The 25,567-nt window shown below is 37.5% G+C and overlaps 1 protein-coding gene across 3 annotated transcripts; it reads right to left on the bottom strand.

The window, feature by feature from the left end:
• Positions 1-4,547: 4,547 nt before the first annotated feature.
• LOC126664296 (cysteine-rich receptor-like protein kinase 10) lies at positions 4,548-24,753 on the bottom strand. 3 transcript variants are annotated; one of them, XM_050356620.2, is made up of 7 exons: positions 6,608-7,463; positions 6,152-6,283; positions 5,864-6,054; positions 5,560-5,770; positions 5,227-5,464; positions 4,982-5,132; positions 4,548-4,911 (listed from the first exon to the last, which is right to left on the bottom strand). In XM_050356620.2, exons 1-7 carry the CDS (start codon positions 7,389-7,391, stop codon positions 4,621-4,623), a joined length of 1,998 nt encoding a protein of 665 aa, XP_050212577.1. In that variant the 5' UTR covers positions 7,392-7,463; the 3' UTR covers positions 4,548-4,620. The 3 variants fall into 3 exon arrangements, with proteins under 3 accessions (XP_050212577.1, XP_050212578.1, XP_050212580.1); XM_050356621.2 differs by having other exon boundaries at positions 6,152-6,280; positions 6,608-7,462; XM_050356623.2 differs by lacking the exons at positions 4,548-4,911; positions 4,982-5,132; positions 5,227-5,464; ... (2 more) ...; positions 6,152-6,283; positions 6,608-7,463 and adding exons at positions 9,582-10,060; positions 10,746-10,896; positions 10,987-11,221; ... (2 more) ...; positions 23,610-23,726; positions 23,818-24,753.
• Positions 24,754-25,567: the final 814 nt, after the last annotated feature.

Raw genomic sequence — 25,567 nt, 5'->3', positions numbered from 1 at the left:
TAATTTTAACATAATGGAATGAAACAGGCTAACAGGCTCATGAAAATTTCAATTCCAAATTAAAAAAGATTTTTATGCGGAATTGTTGTATGTCTAATTCTAGACCTGCATCACCAAATAAGCAGTCGGGATTGCGGTTAAGGTAATGACTTCGAACATGGCCAACTCCCATAGTGTGACGGGTTTTGTGTAAAAGGCCCGGGAATGAATAAAGAATATTATTTGTAAAAGAAGAAAAGAAAATCACGATAGCCAAGGGAATCATTAAAAAAATTCTGATAAAAGAAGTACACCGCACTATCCGCGCTCCGAACACCAAAATAACAAAAAATGTCAACTCAACCTATAACATAGAGGGACACCTTACCATAGGAAATACGAGTGAAAAGAAAAAAATACACTACTTGAACTACTTTATCCTTAAATCTTAAGGTATTCCTTTTTTTTTTTTATCTCTACCCTTTCTATTCTTATTTTACTCTTCTTTTTCACCAAATATTTATTTGAGCGTCGAAGTGAGCGGCCGAAAAATCTCTTCCGACATTTTTTCTGACCGTATTCTCTGTTCTCAGGTCGGCAGTTCTAGTACAAACCCTCCCTGTTTTTAGTGATTTATCACTGACCTTTAATTTTTTTTCACAATTTTACTTATATCGTATTTCGACTTCCAGTTGTACCTGAAACATCAAATTGAGTTCTTTTTTTTATTTGAATAACATTCAAAATAAATCTTTCATATTTAGCATATATTCTAAATAGGCTTTAGTTTTACATAGTGCAAATAAACCTTTTTCCTCATAAAATTCAACAAATAATTATAATTTATTTATTTATTTTAATTTCATTATCAATAATATTTTTAAATCAAAAACGCCTTTGAATATGCCATCGCCTTCCCGGACGCGCCACCGCCCTCGGACACGCTGCTGCTGGTCTGATACGTACATTTTATATATATTAATCTTGCGTATGAAGTTATTCTATATTGAGTATTGTTTTATATGTTATACTTGAAAAGTTGTTGTTTTGTAGGTGATATAAGTAAGAAAGTCATGAAACGAGAATCAAAGGAATTTGTAAGGAAACAAAGGAAATATGTCAAATTGATTCTTAAGTGTGGAAGCCCAAAAGTAGGGGTGTGTATGGATTTTGGATATCTCCAACCGAACCGAAAATATGCGGGACCGAAAACTAACAGTTGACCATTGAGTTTTCCTGAATCGAACCGTACCAAAATTTGTATTGCTATGGTTCTGGATTTTAGGTAGATAACCGTACCGGAAACCATAACCGAACCATACCAGACTTATAACCGAAGAATTAAAATTATATATATTACATTTGAAATACTAAACATTAATATTTTGTTAGAATATCAAATAATCTATTCCATAGATATTAGATATTAAAAAAATTATTACTTTGCATAAAATAATAATTGTATAATTTTAAATTATATCAAATCAAAATTACTTATTTCAATGAAAGTTATATAAATTTATTAAGGATCGGATAATGATAAATTGTTTTTTCAAAATTTAATAGAAATAATTTAATAAAAAAATATTCCTTTAAAAATAATAAAATTGCATTGTCAAGTTTTTAAAATTTGATTTTTTTTTAAAAATAAACATAAAAGATAATAGTTTAATTAGGCACATGTTATTTGATAAAAACACGGTGAAATAAAATACACATTTATAATCTATATCTATATACATATATAATTGAGAAAATCAAAAAAACATTTATACAAGTTTCTAATTTAGATAAAAAAATACTTATATAAATTATTAAAAGTTGTTATTAATAGACAAATGTTATTAGTTTTCCAATTGAAATAAAATATTTATACCAAATAAGTTTTTTATGAATTTCAAATTTAAATAAAATACTTATTTAGCTTGTAAAAGTCATTATTAATAAATAATCCATATTGGTTTTTAAAACTGAATAAAGTATTTATTTATTAGTTCATATTAGATTTTGGTCATTATTTATAAATAGTTATTAATTAGGTTCTGTGCAAATGCATAGATGATCAACGAAACTCTCTCATTCATTCTAAGTAAATATAATTTTCTCTTTAATTCTCAGCAAATAGAGCATTCTCATTGTTTTTTTTAAATTACTTATTTAAATTATATTTATTTTAATGAGTGTTCTAATTTATATTAACTTCTAATATTTACATATCATAGTGTTCTAATATATATTAACTTTTAATTTTTATAAGTTATTTATTTTATTGAATATTAATCTACAAAAATAAAATTAATTTAAAATTTTGACAAGCTCATTGTTTATATAAAAATATTAGAGATAGTCATTATTTTTTAAATTATTTATTTAATTTATAATTATTTTAATAAGTGTTCTAATCTATATTAACCTCTAATCTCTACATAGTGTTGTAATATAAATTAACTTCTTATCTCTACAAATTATTTACTTTATTAAATATTAATTATTAAAAAATAAAATTAATATAAAATTTTGACAAGCTCATTTTTTATATAAAATATTTAATTAATTTTTATCATTTTAATAATATGATTTGTTTGATTTTTATCTAATATAAAAGTTATTATTAACACAATATTAATATTATAGATAGTCAATATTTTGAAGTAATTTATTATTAATAATATATTATAGATATATTAATATCCGTTTTTCTCGTGATATCTGTACCGAGCCGTACCGAATCATATAATCTCCGTATCGAACCATATTGAAAAATAAAATCTCCGAACCGAACCTAACCGATTATTGGTACAGATTTAAAGATTTCATTTTCACTATTCCCGGTTTTCGATTTGATTCTGGAGATTTGCCGATCCCCGGACTCCCCAGAAATGTACCCACCCCTACCCAAAAGTGTGAATTTGGATGCAATTAAAAAAATTACTAACATCAGGATCTAGGGATTAAAAAGTGGATGGTTTTTTTTTTAAAAAAAATCTAAGAAAAGTACTATCTTTTTAAAATAATATGATTATTTACCTTAATAAAAAAATAGAGAAAATACTCTCTCTCTCTCTTTTTATTTTTTTTCATTTTCGTTCTTTTCTTCTTCCTGTTCTTTAGTAATTCTCTTCCATCACTCCGCCATCGCTCCGGCATTGCTCCGTCGTTGTCTCGCCATGTTCCTCCGTTTTTTTATATTTAATTTATCGATTTTGTGATTTTTACGATTTATTTCAATTTAAAAATCTAAACAACTTGATCTTTAATTTGTTTTTTAGTTTTTAGATCTTAAAATATGTAGAAAAAACGATTTTCAGTTGAAAAAAAATGATTTTTTTCAAAAAAACAGTGTCTGATTATCATGTTGTTATCACTGCACTATCATTTTGTTATCATAACACTGTAACAAAAATTCTATATAAATTGATTATCATATCGCTATCATATCGCTATCATAATATAATAATATGATACCGAGATGATAATGATTTATGGTACCTATATGATAATATTATTATGATAACAACATGATAATATCTATGATAGTGTTATGATAAAACAGTTATTAATTATCATGTCAGTATTATTACACTATTATGTCGTTATCATAACACTCCAGATGATAATGAAATATGATAAGGTTATGATAAAATTATGATAATGTACATAAAAATCTACATAAGAATTTGATGCTAACAGTATGATAATGTTATAACTAGATGATAACGGAGTAAAAATATAATTATTTTAAATACTCAAAGTAAAAAAACAAATCTAAAATTGTTCGGGAGTATTTTTTTAAAAAAATTCCATTTTGAGGATAAAAAAACAATTATTTTCTATTTTTGAGGTAAATACGTAAACTTCCCTCTCTTTTTTTTCATTAGACTTAAAATCTAAAATAGACTACATACACTAGTCCCGCTTGCTAACAGATTTTTTTGTACTAGTTCATTATCAGAATCACATCCTGCTAGCTGGTTTTGAATTGAACTATTATAAAATTTCTATGCAAAATAGATATTTGGCCCTTGTACTATTGCTCAATTTTAATTTTAGATCCTATATCACAAATCTACACTTTCATTTTGGTAAAAAATAGGTCGCGGGTTCGAACCGTACTCATGTATGCAGCCGTTTAAAACTTGGGGCCAGAGTTTGCCTCCCGCAAGGGACCTACACGGCTCGAGTGGGGATTAGTCTGAATGTGGAAGGCTTAAAGGTGCCGTCTCATAGTTGAGACCCGTTCAGGAAACCTCATGGACCCTGTACCAAAAAAAAAAAAATAGGTCGTGTTTCAGTTTTACCCTTTGTGGTATTTTTTAGTCAATTAGATTCTAAAACTCTTATACCAAGAGTCAAATAAGTTACTTTTAACTTTTTAATTCAATTAGATTCCAACATTTTGTTTTGGGATCAAATAAACCACGCATTTGAGGTTTACAAATCCAGGACTACATGACCTAAATTAAAAGAGTTTGGGATCTAAATGACTATAAAAGTTAAAAATGACTTATTTGATCCGAACACAAGTTGGACGACCGGGTGACCCTTTGCTCAAAGTTAAAGGAATAAAATTGAAGAGAAATTGAGTGTGTATGATCATTCAGTATTCTGCTTTGCAAACAAAGTTTTTGATCTCATCAAGATTCATCTTGGCAAGATAATAGAATCTGTAATCTGACATACAGAATGATTAATATTAGAAACCATTCTACCTACAGAAAATGCAGGTTTTTTTGGTTCAGGAAGTGCAATTATATTTGCTTCACTTCCCAATAATACAACTATAGTTGACATGGTGGGTCTATCTTCTGGATATTCTTGCACACATAAGAGTCCAATCTGTATGCACCTACCGACTTCTTCGGTCAGACTTGTTTCCATCAATAAAGGGTCTACGAGTTCGATTTCTTTCCCTTCGTTCCATAGTCGCCATGCCTGCGAACGTAAAATTTACCATCATTCTGTGAAACATGGAAATTTTTATTGAGGATAAAATTGCACATACGTATGCTAAGAGCGTAGGGGCGAGCTCTGTAATGTAGAATCCGTTGTTTTTCTTTCCACTTATGATCTCTAACATCATAACACCGAAGCTGAAAACATCGGATTTTATAGAGAATATTCCCTCCATTGCATACTCCGGTGACATATATCCACTGTTTTGCATACAATAGATAAGAAACTGATAGATAATAACAAAAATACACTTGGAGCCTTATCTAATAGCTTATAGAAATAAGATGTACTTACTATGTTCCTACAACTCTTCTAGTGTTAGCTGTGTTCTGGTCTTCACCGAAAATCCTTGCCATTCCGAAATCTGAAATCTTGGCTTCCATTTCATTATCTAATAGTACATTGCTAGGCTTAAGATCCCTGTGGATGATTTTAAGCCTGGAATCCTCATGCAAATAAAGAAGTCCTTTAGCAATTCCGCATATAATGTTGTAGCGTGTGTTCCAAGCAAGCTGTTTACGTCTTTCAGAATCTGAAATTAGTAACAGATTAAGAAAGTTGAGCATCTGGACATTTTTAGTTTGTTCCAATGTGTATATTAGATGTATAAACAAAGTTGAAACAGACCAAATATGAGTAGATCAAGACTTTGATTGTGCATGAACTCATAAATAAGCAGTTTCTCCTCTCCTTCAAAGCCACACCCTAAAAGCCTGACAAGATTTCTATGTTGAAGTTTCGCAATTAATTTGATTTCGTTCTTGAATTCCTCTAGCCCTTGCCATGATTTTCTTGACAATCTTTTTACAGCTATCTCCTTTCCATCAGGCAACACACCCTGGAAATTATGCATTCAAGAACAAGATACAAATTCTAACCCTCAGAACAAACATTTAAGCCACCTCTTAAAACTAAAAAGAATCGGTGTTACCTTATAGACTGTGCCGAAACTACCTAGGCCAAGCCTGTTAGATTCAGAAAAGTTGTCTGTGGTTGCCTTAATAGTTGTTAGATCCAAGAAAATCAATTCCTCGGAACTCGTTAAATCAATTTTGCTTGTCATTGATGTCCCTTTTGAGGCTGCAAGATTCTGTAATAATGCAAGCTGGCCTTTTCTTTCATCTTAACAAAACAGAACAAAAAACACTGAGTTTTCTTTGTTATTCTGATATGAATTTAGCCTATTTAGAATGGAACAAAAGGATCGATATTCGATTACCTTCTCCTTCTTCTTCTTCGTCTCCCCCTTTCCGGTGATAGTAGACAATAAAACATCCGATCAGAACTGCAACTAATACGGTTGGTATGCACACCACAAGCGCAATCATCCAAGCCTTCCATTTACCCCCTGCTTTAGAAAAACAGAGGGCTGCATTTAGCTACAACCTATCCTCTAAGCTAAACCATTAAATGGACTAGTTTCATTACACTATTGCTCTAAAAAGTAATTAGTGTTTTAAACATACATAAAACGAGCACCCGCTAATAGCTGTTATCTTGTAGCTGATAAATATTAGGCCTATTCATCGAAAAGGTCAAATTTATTCGTTTTCTTTTTCCAATTATAACCAATTGTACCCTAATTTCAATAAGTACATCTCAACTAAAAAGATATTTTTTTTTTTTATGAATAAGCCTAAAGATTACTAGTTATGCTTGAATCTTAATGACTTACCTTTTGAAGTGGGGTATGATAACAAATTCATAGATGAATTATAGAAGCTGTATATTTCATATCTAACATTGCAGTTTCTGCTAACAATAATCCCTCCTTGTCTAGAATAGCAACAGCCCTTAAGATCTCCGAAAGCTTGTTGTAAACAACTCCGACAATCGCCGCCATTGATGTCTCTAGTGCATTGAACAAGACCATATATCGTCTCCTTCGCGGACAACTTCACTTCCCCGGTAGCAAACATTTTCTTCGACGGATTAAACGAAGCCTCATTCGAGATATTATTCAGTAAATACATCAAAACTTTGTTAAATCGAACTGGCTTTGATATACTTTTCTCATGAGTCTCCCAATCAACGTATTTTCCAGCGTAAACTTGCATTGAAAAAAACATTTGGAACGAGTATCGAACTTGACAGTTTTCATACCAAATAATTGCAGCTTTGTTCTTGCAAGTCTTGACAAGTTCTTGCGCAGCGTTGTCGATGCAAGATTCGCAACTTGTGGCATTAATATCTCCTCTACAAAGTGCTTGACCATGAACTCGATTCGGGTTTTCTCCGACATAAATATTATAGAAACCTGTTAATGGAGTTATAGAAGTCAAGTTTTGAAGTAGAAGATTTAAGTTTTTTCCAAATGGACTATTAAGAGTATAATTTCTTGCATCTGTACTATCCGAACAATCTGCGAATAGAGGGACCTCGGCGAGAGATTTAAATTTAGAGAGGATTAAGAATGGTATGAGCAAGAAAAACATAGATGAAATTGTAGATTTATCCATTATCTAAATTTTTAGATCTCTAAATTATGCCATTATAGAGAGTAAGTAGATTTTGTTTCAAATATAAGTATAGCTAACATCTATTCTATGGATAATTGATATTAAGAGTCACTAAATTTTAAGAATATTTTATTTTTGGTGACTAAATGAAATAATCTAAAATTGGTATTATGGAAAACTTAATAATTTTGACTAACTGATATTGATATACAGTTGAAAAAGTAAATTCCCAAAGAATTTAATTTTTTTAAAAGAATAGTTGACTCAAAGTTGGGCAAATGCAATAAATTTTTGACAAATGGCTAATATTGCCGGATGTGATGCAAATTTTTTTTTTGTCAAATGTGATGCAAATTAAGAACACTATTTTACAACAATGGACTTGGTAAATGATAGGTGCTTGAGGTGGAATAATAATTGACTAAACTTATAGATTAGGACACAATTAAATGAAAAAAAATTAAGCTATTTCAAGTTAGGCTAACTATCAACTATAAATCAAATAGTGTAAGCGCTAAACCGTAATTCTGTTAGATCGTTGTTATGTTCTTTTTGTAAGTACCATTTATTTTTTGAGAAATACAAGTACCATTTTTAATTGTATAAAAATATGATTCAAAAATATAAAGTCATAGATGTTTTTTTTAAAAAAGAAAAAAATTAGCTCATTTTCATGATATTTATTTTCAAATAAAGTCAAGATTACAAATAGCTTTTTATCCAATCACATGCTCACAACTCATAAAAAATTTAAATCAATTCTCCATGGGGAGCATGTTACAATATAACATTACCTTATTTACATTTACAAGATCCCTCTTTCATATTGATTTTTCTTTTGTCTCAGCTAACAAACTTTAATTAAATTAAATGAAAAATTCATTTTGACCTTGGTTTTTATGTAAAATGTGTCCTTGATAGTACTGATCTTAATCTGAAAATCATCTCCTTAAATCCTCAATTAAGATTTTTAATATTTTATGGCTCGAGTAGGTACACCTTTGTTGACCTCAGCCATGAGCCATGCATGAAGTTTTTAAAAAATAGTTAATTTCTAGTTAAACTGGCCACTTGCTAATAAACTTTTTTTTTTTTGAAGCTACTTGCTAATAAACTATATTCAGTTCAAAGAAAATAAAGTGTCAATTTTACAAAGAAGATTCGTTTAAAGAAATTTGTGGTTTGCATATGCTTTTGTTCTATCTACACATGGAATCGATCTTCCTTTTCTTGTCTCTTTATGGAATGAGCAAAAAGATGGATAGACCTAATTAACCACCGAACCGATGATTTTCGGTCGGTTTAATTCTGTTATAAATTTAAGTTTCGTTTTTGGTTTTGATAAAAAAAAAAGATACGATTTGAGCATTCGGTTACCGGTTTAGGAATTTTGATTCGATTTTGACTGAACCATGGCCTTAGCGAAGATTACGGGAGAAGATCATAAGAAGTTTTTTGGGCACCTCTTTTCTAGCATGTTATGGTCGAAGTCCTACTTATGGCGATCTAGTGGAATTGGGTGAAACCGTAGGTGGAATGCCCACCCCTTTTTTATTTGTATAAATCAAGAAATATTATTCCCAAATATTTATTATTTTTTGCTTAATTCGTACTAGATTTAAATTCTTTAATTTTGGATCCATTTAAGGCGATTTTTAGATGATACTCAAAACAGGGATATTAAACTCCCTGAGTTGCTGAGTTATTCCAATAGTACAGAAAGGGTACTAAATTTAAAATCGTTAAAAAATAGTCACTAAGTTATCGAATTATTTTCCAGGGAGGTCACCGTCTTAAAAGAAGGTCATTAAATTTATCGCTAATTACAAAACGGGTACTGAGTTATACTATTTTGTTAAAAAATGATACTGAATTATACACATTTTTGTAATTATGGCATGCTACGTAGGATAAAACACAAAAGGTTTGTTGCGTTTTACCTCGAGTGACATCCCGTGAAATAAGTTGATAATTTAGTGACCATTTTTTAACGATTTGAAACTTAGTGCCCTTTTTGTAATATTAAAATAACTCAGTGACTCAGAGAGTTTAATATCCCTCAAAACAGCCACCCTGTTATGTCAGCGATTATCACATGTCTTATTTTTAAATTCAATTCCACCCCAACATTAACTTTTTTTTCCACATGTAAGTCTATCACCCAACTAATCATCTTAATTATTTTTGGAATAAAAATTAATCACTTATATATTAAACAAATGCAAAATGATTCTGCTTTTTGCTAATCTTTTTTGATTTTGATGTCCAAGTTTACACAGGATTTCCAAAAATAAAATATTGATCAGAAATCAAGAACAAATTAATTACATTTCCTAAAATTAAAATACAACTAATTAATTTAAAGTATATCATCTGGCGGAAATATTAGAAAGGGTTAAATCATTGGTGGAACAATCATTAAAATTTGGTTCAATTTGGGTAGTGAATCTTCCCATGGAAAAGGCAGGCCTTTGAGGTTGTGCAAGAGTTACAGATTCGGTTTTTAACATTAAAATTACAGATGACATGGTCGGCCTGTCGGAAGCATCTTCTTGAAGGCATAATAAACCTATGTGCATGTATCTTGAAAATTCTTCATCACAGCAAGAACCAGCCAACAATGGATCCTTCAACTCCATCTCATTTCCTTTATTCCATAGGTACCATGCCTGCTCGTCATTTAAAATATCGGCAACAATTAATTAACCAAAAATAGAAGGCGGAATAATTTCATATACCTATAATTTTGTCTGTTTTGACAATTTAATCGGTTAATTCTACGAATTGTAGTGATTATATCTAGAATGTTTTGACAATTTAATCGGTTAATTCTACGAATTGTAGTGATTATATCTAGAATGTGTTTGAACCAACGTAGATTGCTTATGTGATTTACTTGACTAGTTCTGTTATAAAAAAAATAGATTTGAATATAGTTATAATTTGCCAGATTAATGAATTATACGGTCTATTTTCTTAAAATATGTCTGTCAAAAGAGTTAAAGTTATGGATATTATAAAATCATTGCCAAAATAATAATAACAAATATTAATCAAATTATTTAAATTTAAATTGTCGAAATATATTATTTTAATATATTTCAGTAATTTTAATTGTTTTTCTCGGATTCCAATTACCGACCTTTTTTTATTAGTATATTTTTGTGTTTTATGGACTGATGATCCGTGGGCAATCATCTGACACAATGCTGAAAGTCAGCAAGTGTCGACGGCTTGCCAATGTATTGGCCATCATCAATCACCAATCAATGCATTATCGACGAGTTTCTGCGCCAATAATTCGTCAGCGACGGGCAAAAAACCGCCTATTTTCTAGTAGTGTAGTGAACTTACATATGCTGAGAGATTAGGAGCATTGTTTGATTTGTTGAATCCGGTGTTCTTTTTACCCGTTATAATCTCAAGCAAAAGAACCCCGAAACTGAAAACATCAGATTTTGTGGAGTATAGCCCCTCCATTGCATACTCTGGCGCCATATATCCACTAACACATCAAACAGACATGATCATGAGCTTCAATTTTCAATATTACTTTGGTAAATTTACTAAATTCAAAACTAAAATAGGTGCTTACATAGTGCCGGTTATTCTGCAAGTATTGGCGTCCTCTTCACTGCCAAATATCCTCGCCGTTCCAAAATCTGAAATCTTAGGATTCATTTCGCTGTCCAATAAGATATTGCTTGCTTTAAGATCTCGATGAATTATTCGAAGACGAGAATCTTCATGAAGATAAAGAAGTCCTTTCGCTATTCCATTTATGATATTAGTCCTTTTGCGCCACTCAAGTTGAGCACGTTTCTTGCGATCTACGGATTAACAAGTTTAAACCAATCAATTTTAAAAGCAATTTACAAAAAAGATCAGGAGTTACTAAACTATAAACTTTTTATATCGGTTATTGTCGTTTGGATGTTACATTTTGGTAACCGAACTTTCATTTTTTTTAGAACAGAAGGTTACTGTCGCATTTTCAGTCAATATTTACATATCTTGCAACAGAAAAAATTATGTGTCACACATAAATTCTGTCAGCCACTAAGCGATATTCGGCTGAATTCAGCCACTAACCTCTTGTTTTTGAAAAACTGTAATCGAAGTGCAAAAAGCATATAGTTCAATAACCGCAAAAAAAATAAAAATAACCCTAACATCGAGAAAATTTCCGAGCATAAAACGCGATAAATTGTACCAAAGAGAATAACATCTAGGCTGCTGTTAGGCATGAATTCATAGACAAGAAGCTTCTCTTCACCATCAAAACAAAAACCAAGAAGCCTGACGAGGTTCTTGTGCTGAAGTTTCATTATTAACTGAACTTCAGTTGTGAATTCCTCTGTTCCCTGCTCGGAGCTACTCGCAAGCCTCTTCACTGCTACTTCATTTCCGTCGCTTAATTTCCCCTTCATTAATATAAATTAGAACAAAATAAGATGTTTTATTTTTCGTTATGCCGGAAAAAAAAAAAGAAAAATTAGTCATTTTTGTACCTTATAAACAGGGCCGAAACCGCCTTGACCAACAAAATTCGATTCAGAGAAATTATCAGTAGCTAAATGTATAGATGCTAAATCCATAAAACCAGAATCTTTAGCATAAAGTCTGTCTCTTCCATGATGACTTCGACTCTGCAAAAAATTGTTGGCTGGATCAACAATATTCTGCAGCTTCAACGGACATTCTTGATTTACAATTTCACTCCTCCCTGTAAAAATAAATAACAGGTTTCTGTAGTCAAATAATGAATTCCAACATGAGAAATAAATTGATCATTGTTAATGATAAATCACCAACGCCTGGACCGGTCAGATGAACCTGAAAGAACAAGAACACAGAAAGTCAGACGAAGTACCGGTGGGGTCACCGGTAATTCGCTCCGACGATCTAGTCAGTATTTACTTGGAGAAGAAGAAAGGAGAAGAGAAAAGAAGAGAAAAGAGTGTAGAGTGAGAAAAAAGAGTACCTTTAGGGTTTTTGGTAAGGTGGTTTATATAGGTTTACCTGGCACGTGTGTTCCATAGTGGATCCCTGCTCTTCTTTTGGTCCCCACAAAATCGGTTACCTGACGTGGTTTCTTTTTGGTGCGTCTCGTTCGTTGAGTGAGATATGCGTCGCATAGAATCTTCTTAAGTGTCAGGGGAAACTGTCAGAGTTTGTTATTATAGGTGTTTAATTCGGTTTACGGGTATGCTCGGTAGGAAATCAGTTCTACTACTTGATGGTGTTCTACTCCGGGATATGTGAGTCAAGATCTGGTTACCTTTCAACTTTCCTTTTCAGTAAGTCGGTTACGTTAATTATTAGACACCGGGTTCCCTTATTTGCCTGATCTGGTGTAATCCGGTACGGAAGAGGCTATTTTACCGCCTACGTATCTCGGGACTCGTTATCACTAGTCCGCCCCCTGGTATCTCGGACATTTATGTCCGGAGTCAGCAACTTTGGTAACGCGATCTGGATTTGTCCTATTTTGGGCGGGAAAAAAAATGGAGAGGTACCGTGTTTCACCTGTTCATGTCAGATTGGGTGTCTTTTCATCTGGCTTCCTTTCTCGTCCTGTTGACAGTTGTTGAGAATGTGTCTTGGGGTGTATTTTGTCATGACTTTGCTTGCCACGTGTCTGATGATTTGAATTTTTAAAAATTAAAACTGCTATTTATGGAGAAGACTCTTCAGTTTCCCTCCAATTTCCCTTATTCCTTATTTTTCGGGACCTTTCTACTTTCCATAACCGTCGCGACTCTTAAATTTCTGCTCCTATAAATATCATTCTAAACCTGCTGAATTCTTTTTCTTTCTTTCTCTGCACTTTTCCTTCCTTCTCTGTGTTCTTGACTGCTCTGAAGACTTGTGCTTTTGTGTCGTCGACGGTTACTGCTGGTGCTTCCTTTCTCGCCGGTGATTCCTGTTTCTTCTACCTTTCGTGTGTCTGCCTGCCTGAGGAGATCACAAGTAAGTTTCTTCATTTCCTTTTTATTGTTGTTTTGTTTTTGTTTCTTTTTTATTTGCGTAGTGTTTGCTAGGATTGCGGAGATTTCCTTTTATATGCTTTTTCCATTTCTCTGATGCATGCTGCTATGATTTTTTGTGTTTTTAGGAAAATTGTTAGTCTTTGGTTTTGTGTTTGTGGTCTTTAATCGTGGTTTCTGGGTTTATAGTTTTTGTTCTTTCGCTGTATCTTCGTGTTCGTCTGTGGGGGAACTGTTTGCGTTTTTCGATCTTTTAGATCTGGAAATTTGCTAAAAAGACTGTTTTTATATCTCGGTTCTCCTCACCCAAAGGCTGCTACTTTATTTAGGTATGTCTGACGAACACGAAGATCGCGAGGGGCGGGGTTATACCGATGATCACATGGGTGACTCGGATGGGGATGATTTTAGTCAGTCGATTGAAAAACCTGCTCGGCCTTTCAAACGCTTGCGTCGTGGCAAGGATACTGAAAAGTTTACTTCGACCGACCTGGAAGATTCAGTGATACTTGTTCGGGGTAGAAAACGAGGGAATAAACAATACCCTGAAAAGTCTCAGACAAACGACATACCGTTGCCTGCTGAAGTTCCTGGTAAAGGAAAAAAGAAAGTGTCAGAGAAAGCGACTACTGAGGAGGAAGATTCGTTGGTTCCATCTCGGTGTACCCCGGCGTATTTGGATAAGGTCGCCCGGACGTTTGGTATTTCGGGTCCGTATGAGCTTTCATTAGTTCCTGAAGGAGAGCTGGCGAATGTTACTACTGCGTCTAACACTATAACTTTGCACACCGAACATCTACAATCCGGGATCCGATTTCCCTTAGATCCTTTATACGAAGAGCTAAGTCAGGTGTATCGGGTGCCACTGGGTCAGATGCATCCTAATGCCATAAGGCATTTTAGTTGTTTCCTGAAACTGTGCCGGGCTCATGGGATTGTCCCTAGGGTGCGGCTGTTTGCTTGTTTGTATAGCATGACCCTTGTGGATAATCAGCATTACGCACATTTTCGTTTTCGTCCAGCTCGGAAGGGTTATATTGAGAAGGTCGTTTTGGGTATGCAAGATTCCCTGAAAGATTGGAGGGAGGATTTTTTTCGAGTTTCTAGATCGGATCAGAAAGATTTCGAGAGTTGTAAGTTATGGGTGAATAAACCTCAAGTGCTAAAAAAGCATTTTTTCAACCCTGGGGATCTAGAATTAGCTAGTATAGCCATTTTGAATAGGGCTAATAAAATGACCGGGGTACCTCATGCTAATCATGTGTGCCCTAAAGTTCCTTTTAAGTTTTGGCCGAGGAAGAAAAAGGCTGGCCCGGAGGATGGTAACCGACTCCTTCTTTGATATGTTGTGTCTTTTTGATTTTCTGTGGTTGATTTTTCTTCTTCTTTTATTTATTTATTTTATTTTTTTTTATTTTTATTTTTTTTTTTTTTTTTTATTTTTTTTTTTGATCGGTTGTTTTTCTTTGCAGTGGATATTGATGTAAGCCGGTTGTTGAAGAAACCCAAGGGCAAGAAAAAGAAAACTAATCCTGCTGTACCGAACCCCTCTGCTCCTGGTTTGGTTGCGGAGGTTTCTCCTGCTCCGAATATCCATCAAGTGGATGCTGCTAAAGATTTGCTCGGAGCTGTGGGTCCATCTAGCCCGGTTCATACGGCGAATGATGATCCTGAACGGAGGGATTTCGTCTCTCCTTCGCACCCCGTGATTCCGGACCGGGTTTCTAACTCTGATGAGGCTAATCAAGTGCTCCGACCCCACGATAAGCAAGGTATGGACGTGATCCACATTGATTCTACTACCTTTACCGGGAAATCGCAAAAAAGAAAAAGGAGTGGACCGAGTTATGATACTTCTAGTGCTTCTGAAATTCCGGTCATCACTCCTGCTTCTTTCTTCGATTGGATGTCGCTGTGTTGCTCAAAGAACAAACTTGCAGTGACCGTGGAGACCCTACCAGTGGCAGATGAGATTGCCCGGGTGACCACTCTCCCGGATGACTTGGAGGGATATCAGAAACATTCGCCGAGATTGTATGGTCGGATGGTATCTTCTCTTGGTTTGCAAGTAAGTGTTTGCAAAAATTCTTTGTGTTATCCTGATAAGTTTTGTTTGCCTTTGCTTATAGCATTTTGTGTTCTCTAGGTTTCTCAAATCGGCCACCTGGCGACCGAGGCTTATGAGAAGTTGTATGACGATTGGTCGGCCTCTTCTGAGCAATTGAAAATTGAGAAAGACCGGTTGTCGGCAGCGGAGAAAGATTTTGATAATCAATCCCACCTGGTGAAGGAGCAAACTGATCGGATTAAGGTTCTGGAGGAACAGAATGCAGCTGATAGCAAGGAGAAAGGGCTGTTGCTTTCTAAGATTTCGGATTTCGAAGCTGAGAAGACTGCGCTGTTGGGAGAGTGCGAAGCCCGGATCAAAGATCTGACCAACCGAAATGACAAGATCACTGCCCGGCAAAAGGAAGAAATACGTCTTCTGAGAGAAGATGCTAAGGGTCAAGAGAAAACTTTGTCAGATCGGTTAGCGGCGAGGGATGATGAGTGGAAGAAAAAGTTGTCCGAGAAGGAGGAGAAAATGTATGAAAACCTTCGACAGATTTTGCGGGCTGGGCAATACAAGGTGGATGATGCTGCGAAGAAACTTGGGGGCGACCAAGTGGATTTGACACCCTTTGTTTTGGATGTCAAGGATCTGGTCGCCATGGTCCCTACCTTGCCCCCAGAAGATGATGAAGAGGATGAAGAAGAAGATTTTATCGTGACTCCTGAGGAACATAATGACCCGCCCTTGCTGTAGTTTAATTTCTAGTGTAATTTTGGTTTACAGATTCGTACATTTTATTTTTTGGTGCTAGTATCTCGGTACGTTACTCTAATATTCGAATTCGTTTTTTGTTATGTTGGAATCCCGTGGTGGGATCCTAAGTGGGATTTTATCCCGGTACATTGTTTTATGTTGGTTTTTGATTTTTCCTGATTTTTGCTTTGTCTTTGTGGAATATGTATACGTGTTTTGTATCGTAGTGGTTTTTCTTAAGTGTTATGGTTTTGGTGTATATATTTTGATGACTTATCTCGGTATAAAGTAACATATTTACTAATCGTAGTTAGAGTCTTTTTTGAAAGTGTTTTGTATTGGATCCTATTCTATTTCGGTGCCTCAATAGATTGCTAGATCATAGTTATATTTTGCTAAGTCGAAAATGTGATGATGAACAAACATTTCTTAGGACGGCCTGAGCCTTTCATAGGACGGCCGGAGCCTTTCATAGGACGGCCGGAGCCTTTCTTAGGACGGCCGGAGCCTTTCTTAGGACGGCCGGAGCCTTTCTTAGGACGGCCGGAGCCTTTCTTAGGACGGCCGGAGCCTTTCTTAGGACGGCCGGAGCCTTTCTTAGGACGGCCGGAGCCTTTCTTAGGACGGCCGAAGCCTTTCTTAGGACGGCCGAAGCCTTTCTTAGTGCACATGTCTTTTTTAAACTTTTCTTTTTTATATATAAGGGGAAAAACTTATGTTTGAGTTTTACAAAAGCCTAACCCAAACATAAGTGAAAAAACCCCTGAACCTCAACTTACAACAATGAAAAAAGCTTAAATAAAGGTAAACATAGAACGCCCAAAAAGCTGCTTCTAACTTCCTGCTACTGGTAGTATTTCCTTAGCACTTGCGAGTTCCATGTTCGTGGTATGGTCTTACCAGACATAGAGGCCAAGTGATATGCTCCCCCTTTGCCGACCTGAACAACCCGGTATGGCCCTTCCCAATTTGCTTCTAATTTGCCTACCCCAGCATTTCCTTTTCCGATATCAGCTCTTCTACGCACAAGGTCGCCCAACTGAAAAACCTGAGGCTTGACTCGGTTGTTATGGTACCTGGCCATTCTTTGTTTATACGCTTCTATATAAGCAGAGGCCTTCTCCCTTCTCTCCTGAAGTAAATCCAGGCTCAGCCTTTGTTCTTCCTCATTTGTGGCTTCATTGAAAAACTGAACTCTTAGAGTAGGCATACCGAGCTCTACTGGTACCATGGCTTCGCATCCGTATGTTAGAGAGAATGGAGTTTCACCGGTTCCCTCTCGTGGTGTTGTTCGGTAGGCCCATAGCACGTTCTGCAGCTCCTCTACCCATTTCTTCTTCCTGGCGTCTAGCCTTGTTTTCAGTCCTTTTAAGATGGTCCGATTTGTTACCTCGGTCATGCCATTGCTCTGTGGGTGTGTCACTGAAGTGAACCGGAGATCGATTTCTGACTTGGCACAGAAAGCCTTGAACTTCTTGCAGTCGAACTGCTTCCCATTGTCAGCTATCAGAACTCGTGGGAGCCCAAATCGACAGACTATTTCTTTCCAAAAGAACTCTCTAACCCGAGCAGACGTAATGTCGCTTACTGCTTCTGCCTCGACCCACTTAGTAAAATGGTCAATTGCCACGATGAGGAATTTCCTCTTCCGAGTCGCTGGCGGGAAAGGACCCAAGATATCAATTCCCCAGGTGGAGAAAGGCCAAGGACTGATGATTGGAGATTGCTCGGTGGCCGGGGTGTGCCTTAAATTCTGGTGTTGTTGACATCTTTCACATTTTTTCACCAGATCTTCAGCTTGCTTAAGCATCAATGGCCAGTAGTATCCTTGCAGGACTACCTTTTTGACTAGTGATCGCGGTGCGATATGGGAACCGCATATGCCCTCATGCACTTCTTTCAAAACATATTCTCCTTCTTCGGCAGTTAAACATCGAGACCAAGGTCGGAGGAAAGCTTTTCTGTAGAGGGTCCCTTCTAAAAAGGCATAGTGCGGTGCTTGACATAGGATCTTATAGGCCGCCCTCTTATCCTCTGGGAGGCTCCCTTCTGTTAGATACCGAGCAATGCCAGTCATCCATTCATCCAACGGTTGGGTAAGGAAAATTGTCTCGGGGTAATCTATACTCGATTGGGCGAGTGTGGAAAAATGCACTCCAGCTAGCCTCTCTCCTCGGGCAGCTGACTTGGCCAACCGATCAGCCTCTTCATTCTGAGACCGGGGTACTTGCTCAAACTCCCATTTTCCTCCACGATCGGATATTCGGTCAAGAAAATACTTTGCTCTATCCACGTACCTCCTCATTTCAGGATCTTTTGCTTCGAAAGTTCCTAAAATTTGCTTCACCACTAACTGTGAGTCACTCTTAATTAGTACTTGCTCTGCTTTGACTATGTTGGCCAACCGGAGTCCGGCCAAGAGTGCTTCGTATTCCGCTGCATTGTTGGACGCTTTGAAACTGAATTTCACTGAGCTCCTCAATTCAACGCCCATTGGTCCTTTTAAGACTATACCGGCTCCGACTCCTTCTAAATTGGATGCCCCATCCACCTCTAGGATCCAACTTATTAATTCTGTGTCTATTTCTGCTGGTTGATCGTGAGTAGTTGTTTCAGCCACGAAATCTGCCAGAACTTGTGCTTTCAGGGCCGGCCTAGCTTCATACTTTATGTCAAATCCGCTCATCTGAACCGACCACGAAGCCATTCTGCCGGAGGTTTCTGGTCGGTGTAATGCTTTCTTCAATGGCTGGTTGGTTCGTACTACTATTACGTGTGCCTCAAAATACCTCCTTAGCTTTAATGCAGCCGATCTGAGCGCCAAAGCGAACTTCTCGATTTTTGCATATCGTACCTCGGGTCCCTTCAAGACCTTGCTCGTATAGTATATTGGTGTTTGGAGACCCAACTCTTCTTTAACTAGGACTGCAGCTACCGTCTCTTCTGCCACTGCAAGGTATAAGTACAGGATTTCTCCTGGTTCTGGCTTTCCAAGTACTGGCGGAGTGCAAAGATAAATCTTTAGTTCTTCAAACGCCTTTTCGCATTCGTCATTCCATTGGAAGTTCTTCGTATTTTTCAATGTTTTGAAAAATGGTAAACACCGTTTCGCCGAGCAACTCATAAAACGCCCGAGCGCAGTCACACACCCATTTAACTTCTGCACTTCCTTCACCGATCGAGGTGCTTTCATCTCTTTGATTGCTTCGATTTTCACCGGGTTGGCTTCTATCCCTTTCTCAGACACTACATGCCCCAGGAACTTCCCCGATCTCACAGCAAATACACATTTATCCGGGTTGAGCTTTATGTTGTATTTCCTTAGCTTAGCAAAAGTTTCTGCGAGGTCTTTTGCGTGGCCTTCAATGCTTCTGGACTTCACTACTATGTCGTCAACGTATACCTCCACATTCCGACCCAACTGGTCATCGAACACGTAATTCATTAACCTCTGGTAAGTTGCTCCAGCATTTTTCAATCCAAAAGGCATTTTCTGGTAACAAAATGTTCCCATGTCTGTGACAAAAGATGTTTTCTCCTCATCTTCTTCATCCATTGGCACCTGATGGTAACCCTGGGAGGTATCTAGAAACGCAAAAACCGCAAAACCGCAGGTCGCATCTACCAGCTGGTCAATGCTTGGTAGAGGGAAACTATCCTTCGGGCAAGCATTGTTAAGATCGGTATAATCTATACAAAGCCTCCATTTTCCATTTGCTTTTTTGATCAATACCGCGTTAGCGAGCCACTCCGAGTGGTGAACCTTTCTGATGAAACCTGCTTTGAGCAGCTTGTCGACTTCTTCTTTGATCGCCATTTGTTTTTCGAGAGAGAAAACCCTCTTCTTTTGCTTCACCGGCTTACAATTGGGATCAACTTTCAGCTTATGAGTTATGACTTGGGGATCTACCCCCCCGATCTCCTCTGGCTTATTGGAGAACTCGGATGCAAATTCCCTTATCTGTTGTATGACAGCTGCTCGGCCCTCTGATGGCCAATTTATGCCCATTTGTACAGTCATGTCACTATTAGGGAGTTGGACTGCTTCCAAAGGCTCGGGTGGCTTTTGACCCTTCTTTTCTTTCAAAGTGAGTTCTGGGGTCTCGATATTCATTGATTCTACGGCGGGCTGAATTGTGGTCATGTAGCATTCTCTAGATATCCTCTGGTCGCCTCGTATAGCAATGACTCCCTTCTCAGTCGGTACTTTCATCATCACATATCTAATACAAGTAGCAGCACCTGTACTATACAACATAGGTCTACCCAGTATACCATTATAAGCTAGCGGCATATCGACAATCATAAAAAGAGTTTTTACCTGCCTTGTTGGTTCCGCCAAAATTCCAGCTCGTCCCTCCTTTTGTGGGATTTCGACACCGAGTATTAAGTCTAGCTCAATCATTCCTTCCGGGCTTACCGGTGTTCCTCCTAGACCGAGGAGGGGTGTACTGACAGGTTTAAGCTCTGATCGGGTGCCTCCCAATTGTAAATACGCTGCCAAAGTTAGCAGATTCACCGAACTCCCATCGTCTACTAGAAGTCGTCTTACCCATTTTAGTTGGATAACCGCCGAAATAACCAGAGCATCCTCGTGAGGGAACTCTACTCCCTTGCCATCCTCTAGAGAAAACGATACCTCGGGCCACCGGGGTCCCTCCATGACCGACATCACCGTTTTCTGTTTTTTCTTACAACGTCTCTCTGAGCTTACAGTTCCTCCTGCTAGCGTATTAATCACTCCGGTTATTTGAGATCTCTTGGCCTGGGGATCAGGCTCCCGAGATGTGCTAGGCTCATTTCGGACTGGGTTAGGTCGGCTCGTCTGTGGCTGTTGCGGGGGATTGGTCACGAAACCCTTCAACCTTCCTCTGCACACCATTCGGTCCAGCTCTCTTCTCAAATTCCCACAGTCTTTGGTCTCATGGCCGTGCCCCTCGTGAAAATCGCACCACTTTGTTTTATCTCCCTCTCTCGTCATCCGGGGTGGGTAAGAAATATACTCATTATTAGCTTTTATCCACATCAGGATCTGATCTCGGGGAGTATTTAACGGCACAAAATGCCTCTCCTGCCCTCTGTTGTCGATATAACTATCTTCGCCTCCTCCGATATTGTAACTCGGTCTGAAGTTTGTAGTCTCTCCACTGTTTCGGCCAGGACCACCCTGGAACTGGGGTCTCCCTCTCCCCCCTGGTTCATAATTGGGTCGAAAACGCTCCTGACTTCTCCCCCCTCCAGGGGAGGTGTGCTTCTGGGTATTTGGTACCGAGCTGGGTGCCTGCCTCTGTCGCTCCTCATCCAAATTCATATAATTCCATGCTCGGTCCATAAGTTCAGTGTATGTCTCCACTGGGTTAGTTATGAGACTGTCCCGGAACGATCCCATAGTGGTGTTATCTTTCATGGCGTCAATGGCTGTATCATCAATGAGATTTTCCACTTGGACCGCTTCCGAGTTAAAACGAGATATGTAATCCTTCAGACTTTCTCCCGATTTCTGAAAGCATTTTTTTAGGTCGGAGGATTTTTTCTTCCTCTGTATGCTCGGAGCAAAGTGCGTTTTAAAAGCTAGAGCCAAAGCTTGGAAACTTTCAATGGATCCATCCGTCAGACTTTGATACCAATTCTGCGCAGCATCAACCAAGGTGGTCGGGAAGATCTTACAGATGGAAGCATCAGAAACGTTCTGAACACTCATTGATACCTGAAAACAATTTAGATGTGTCATTGGATCAGTTTTTCCATTATACTGCTTTATAGTGGGATATTTAAACTTATCTGGGAATGGCTCGTCGAGGATAGCTCGGCTGAGGGGGCTTCCTATGCCCAGCAAAGTAACCGGTCTCGACATAGCTTTGTTCCCCTTCTGTTTGGCTAGTTCAGCCTGGACCAGTCGTGTGACTTCAGCACCTATCGATTTCCTGTCCGGGTGGTCGTTGCCCGAGCTATGTACACTTTCAGCTACTTCCTTCCTGGCTGGCGGGACTCCTGCCCTAGCAGCCTGCAGAGGTTCCACCACCGGATCTGGCACTTCTCTTCCCAAGCCGGTTGTATTACGCGGTCTATCCGGTGGTAGGTCCTCTCCGTGCAATCCCTCCCTTGGAGGAATAGGAGCGTTCTGGCCTTCTCCTCCCAGAACTGTAGCACCTTCAGCAGGTATACCCCGACCTCCTGTCACCCGTGTTGTGCTTGGATGCACTGGGGTTGGAGTCGTAGCGGCGTTGTATCCTGGGTAATACTGGGCCATGACAGCAAGATGCATTTGCTGGGCCTGATGCAACTGGCGAGCCATGTATTCCAGATATTCTTGAGCTTGTAAGACCGCCGGGGGTATATCTTGCCCCGAAACCGTTCCCGTTCCGATTGGCATCGGTGTAGTGTCTACCGGAAAACTGAGTTGAGTGGGAGGTAACGTGTTGTGGAGGAAGCTCTGTGGAACGGTGGTCCCTGGGGTGGACAGAGTGGTATGACCAGTATCGGAGGTGAACGGGCTCACCCTAGGATAGTTCTCCATCCCATACAAAGGCACAAAGCCAGCTCCGCTGCCAGAGGCTCTGGACCCTCCCATCTGAGTGTTGGCCGGAGGTGTTAAACCAGTGATCACAGAAGTACGACCACTGGCAGAACTTCCCCCAACCGGAGTAGTATCCGCGACCGTCTCCAGAGGGTCTATCCTTTCAATGACAGGGTCATTAGCCATTGTTTTTCAATCAGAATCCCGCAACAATGTCGCAAACTCAGACAAAAGAAGAGAAAATGGGATATTAAACTTTCCCACAGACGGCGCCAAGTGATAAATCACCAACGCCTGGACCGGTCAGATGAACCTGAAAGAACAAGAACACAGAAAGTCAGACGAAGTACCGGTGGGGGTCACCGGTAATTCGCTCCGACGATCTAGTCAGTATTTACTTGGAGAAGAAGAAAGGAGAAGAGAAAAGAAGAGAAAAGAGTGTAGAGTGAGAAAAAAGAGTACCTTTAGGGTTTTTGGTAAGGTGGTTTATATAGGTTTACCTGGCACGTGTGTTCCATAGTGGATCCCTGCTCTTCTTTTGGTCCCCACAAAATCGGTTACCTGACGTGGTTTCTTTTTGGTGCGTCTCGTTCGTTGAGTGAGATATGCGTCGCATAGAATCTTCTTAAGTGTCAGGGGAAACTGTCAGAGTTTGTTATTATAGGTGTTTAATTCGGTTTACGGGTATGCTCGGTAGGAAATCAGTTCTACTACTTGATGGTGTTCTACTCCGGGATATGTGAGTCAAGATCTGGTTACCTTTCAACTTTCCTTTTCAGTAAGTCGGTTACGTTAATTATTAGACACCGGGTTCCCTTATTTGCCTGATCTGGTGTAATCCGGTACGGAAGAGGCTATTTTACCGCCTACGTATCTCGGGACTCGTTATCAGTTAAGATCATTACGTTTCGCATTTCGCTTCCCCACAAAACGGCAATATATGAACAAAATAAGTACTAATATCATCAGAATTGCTGATGTAGCTGTAAGAATTATAACAATCCATGTCTTGTTTTTTTTCCCTGAAGAAAAAACACAAATTCTTGATGAACTAAACTAACAATTTTTATGAAAGTATAAGTACTTGATCTATTAAATAAAAAAAAAAATTACCTCCAACTGTCCCCTGATTTTCTTCAGAAGTTGCACCTTTATAAAACGCATACAACTCGTACCTTAAATAGCAACTCCGGCTAAGTAGCCTCGCACCCCGAGAGAAATAGCAGCAACTCGAAAGATTCGCTAACGCAACCCGAAGGCAGGTACGACAGTCATCTGAAGATAAATCCGTGGTGCACTGAACTAAAGCATACAGATTATCCGTACTCGTAAAGGCGGCTTCACCAGTTGCATACATGTTCAAAGAACGGTTAAAAGCTGCCTGATTTATTAGACCATAAACAGTTTGATTCACCAGTGATTTAAACTGATCTGGGCTTGAAATATTTTTTTTGTTGTATAATGGATCGTTTCCGGACACATCTAACTGGCCTAAGAAACTGCGATTCGAGTAGCGTAACTGGCAATCCTCCTCCCATATGATTGCTTCTGATTTGTTCGTACACAGCGAATTGATATCTTCCGATGCAGTGCGTATGCAGGTGCTACATTTTTCGCTTGGTATATAGTTTAGGCACATAAATTGGCTATAAACTTTGTCATCCGTGTTATTTCCGATAGCGGAACTGAATGTTTTAAAAACGGAAGCATTGGTCGGAAGAGATTGCAATAGATTATTGAGGTTGTTCTGAAACGCGACGCTAGATGTTCGGTTATTGATGTCTGGACAAAGTTGGTAAGGAGGATCAGCATGAGTTAGATCAAGAAAACACAGAAATAGCAAGTTTAAGATTTTTGCAACTCTTTGAAACTGACCCATTTTCTTGATTTTTCTGAGTGATTGGCCTATAATGGATATGAAATATAACTGTAATTTGTAGCTGAAAATTCTTCTATGTGTTTGAGACTTGGGACCATATTCAAAATCTAGTTTTTGGAATAAGTGGATAGTTTAGTAGGCAATTTCTTGGAAAGATTTGTATGAAATTAAAACTATAAAAGTGTGACCATCTAGTAGCATAGGTGTTGTGAAACAAAAATATTTAATTGACTGTTAAAATAATATGATGTGGACTTTTAAGGTAGTTTAGGCTACATATTCCACTACCATTTCTTTTTAATTATTTTAAACACGGGAAATTCTTACTTAGACCCCGTCGACAAAAAATTATATAGATTTATTGGATAGGTGCATGAAAAATTCATGAACCAGGTCTGGGTTAGAATTTTCCTTTATATAAAATCTCAACTTTTTTTTCATATTATTTAAATTTGGTACATAAAATAAGCTAAACTTATTTTAAGATCCCTAAACTTTATAATTTTTGTTTATTAGATCTCTCAATTTCTATTTGCCTTCCTCATTTTTTGGTCCATTGAGTCTCTAAACTTTCGTTTTTTTGTCCATTGAGTTCTTAAACTTTCGTTTAAGGATCTAAAAGACCTAATAAAATAAAAAACAAAAAATTAGGAATTTGAGGAAGTCAAAGAAATTAAAGAATCTGATAAACCAAAACAGTATAATTTAGAGATCTCAAAATGAGTTTAGCCTAAAAATATAACTTCCTATTTTTTGGCATAGAAAACCCAACATTTCAATTTTTTTTATAATTTTATAGCTCAAAAGTCTAACTTGATGTCGTTCTATTCATTCAAAACGGCTAAAATAATATTATTAATTGCGAAAATTAAAACACATAAAACGATATTAAATTATAGAAAAAAAGTTTGGAAAAATTAGAATGCGAATGCCATATTTTAAATAGTTGGCTTAAATTGTAAAATACGCAAAAGACATCTTTTT

This window comes from Mercurialis annua, linkage group LG1-X (genome assembly GCF_937616625.2).
Source record: "Mercurialis annua linkage group LG1-X, ddMerAnnu1.2, whole genome shotgun sequence".
Taxonomy (NCBI): domain Eukaryota; kingdom Viridiplantae; phylum Streptophyta; class Magnoliopsida; order Malpighiales; family Euphorbiaceae; genus Mercurialis; species Mercurialis annua.
Note: the sequence above shows the minus strand (reverse complement) of the source record. Positions and strands in the feature narration are given on the sequence as shown.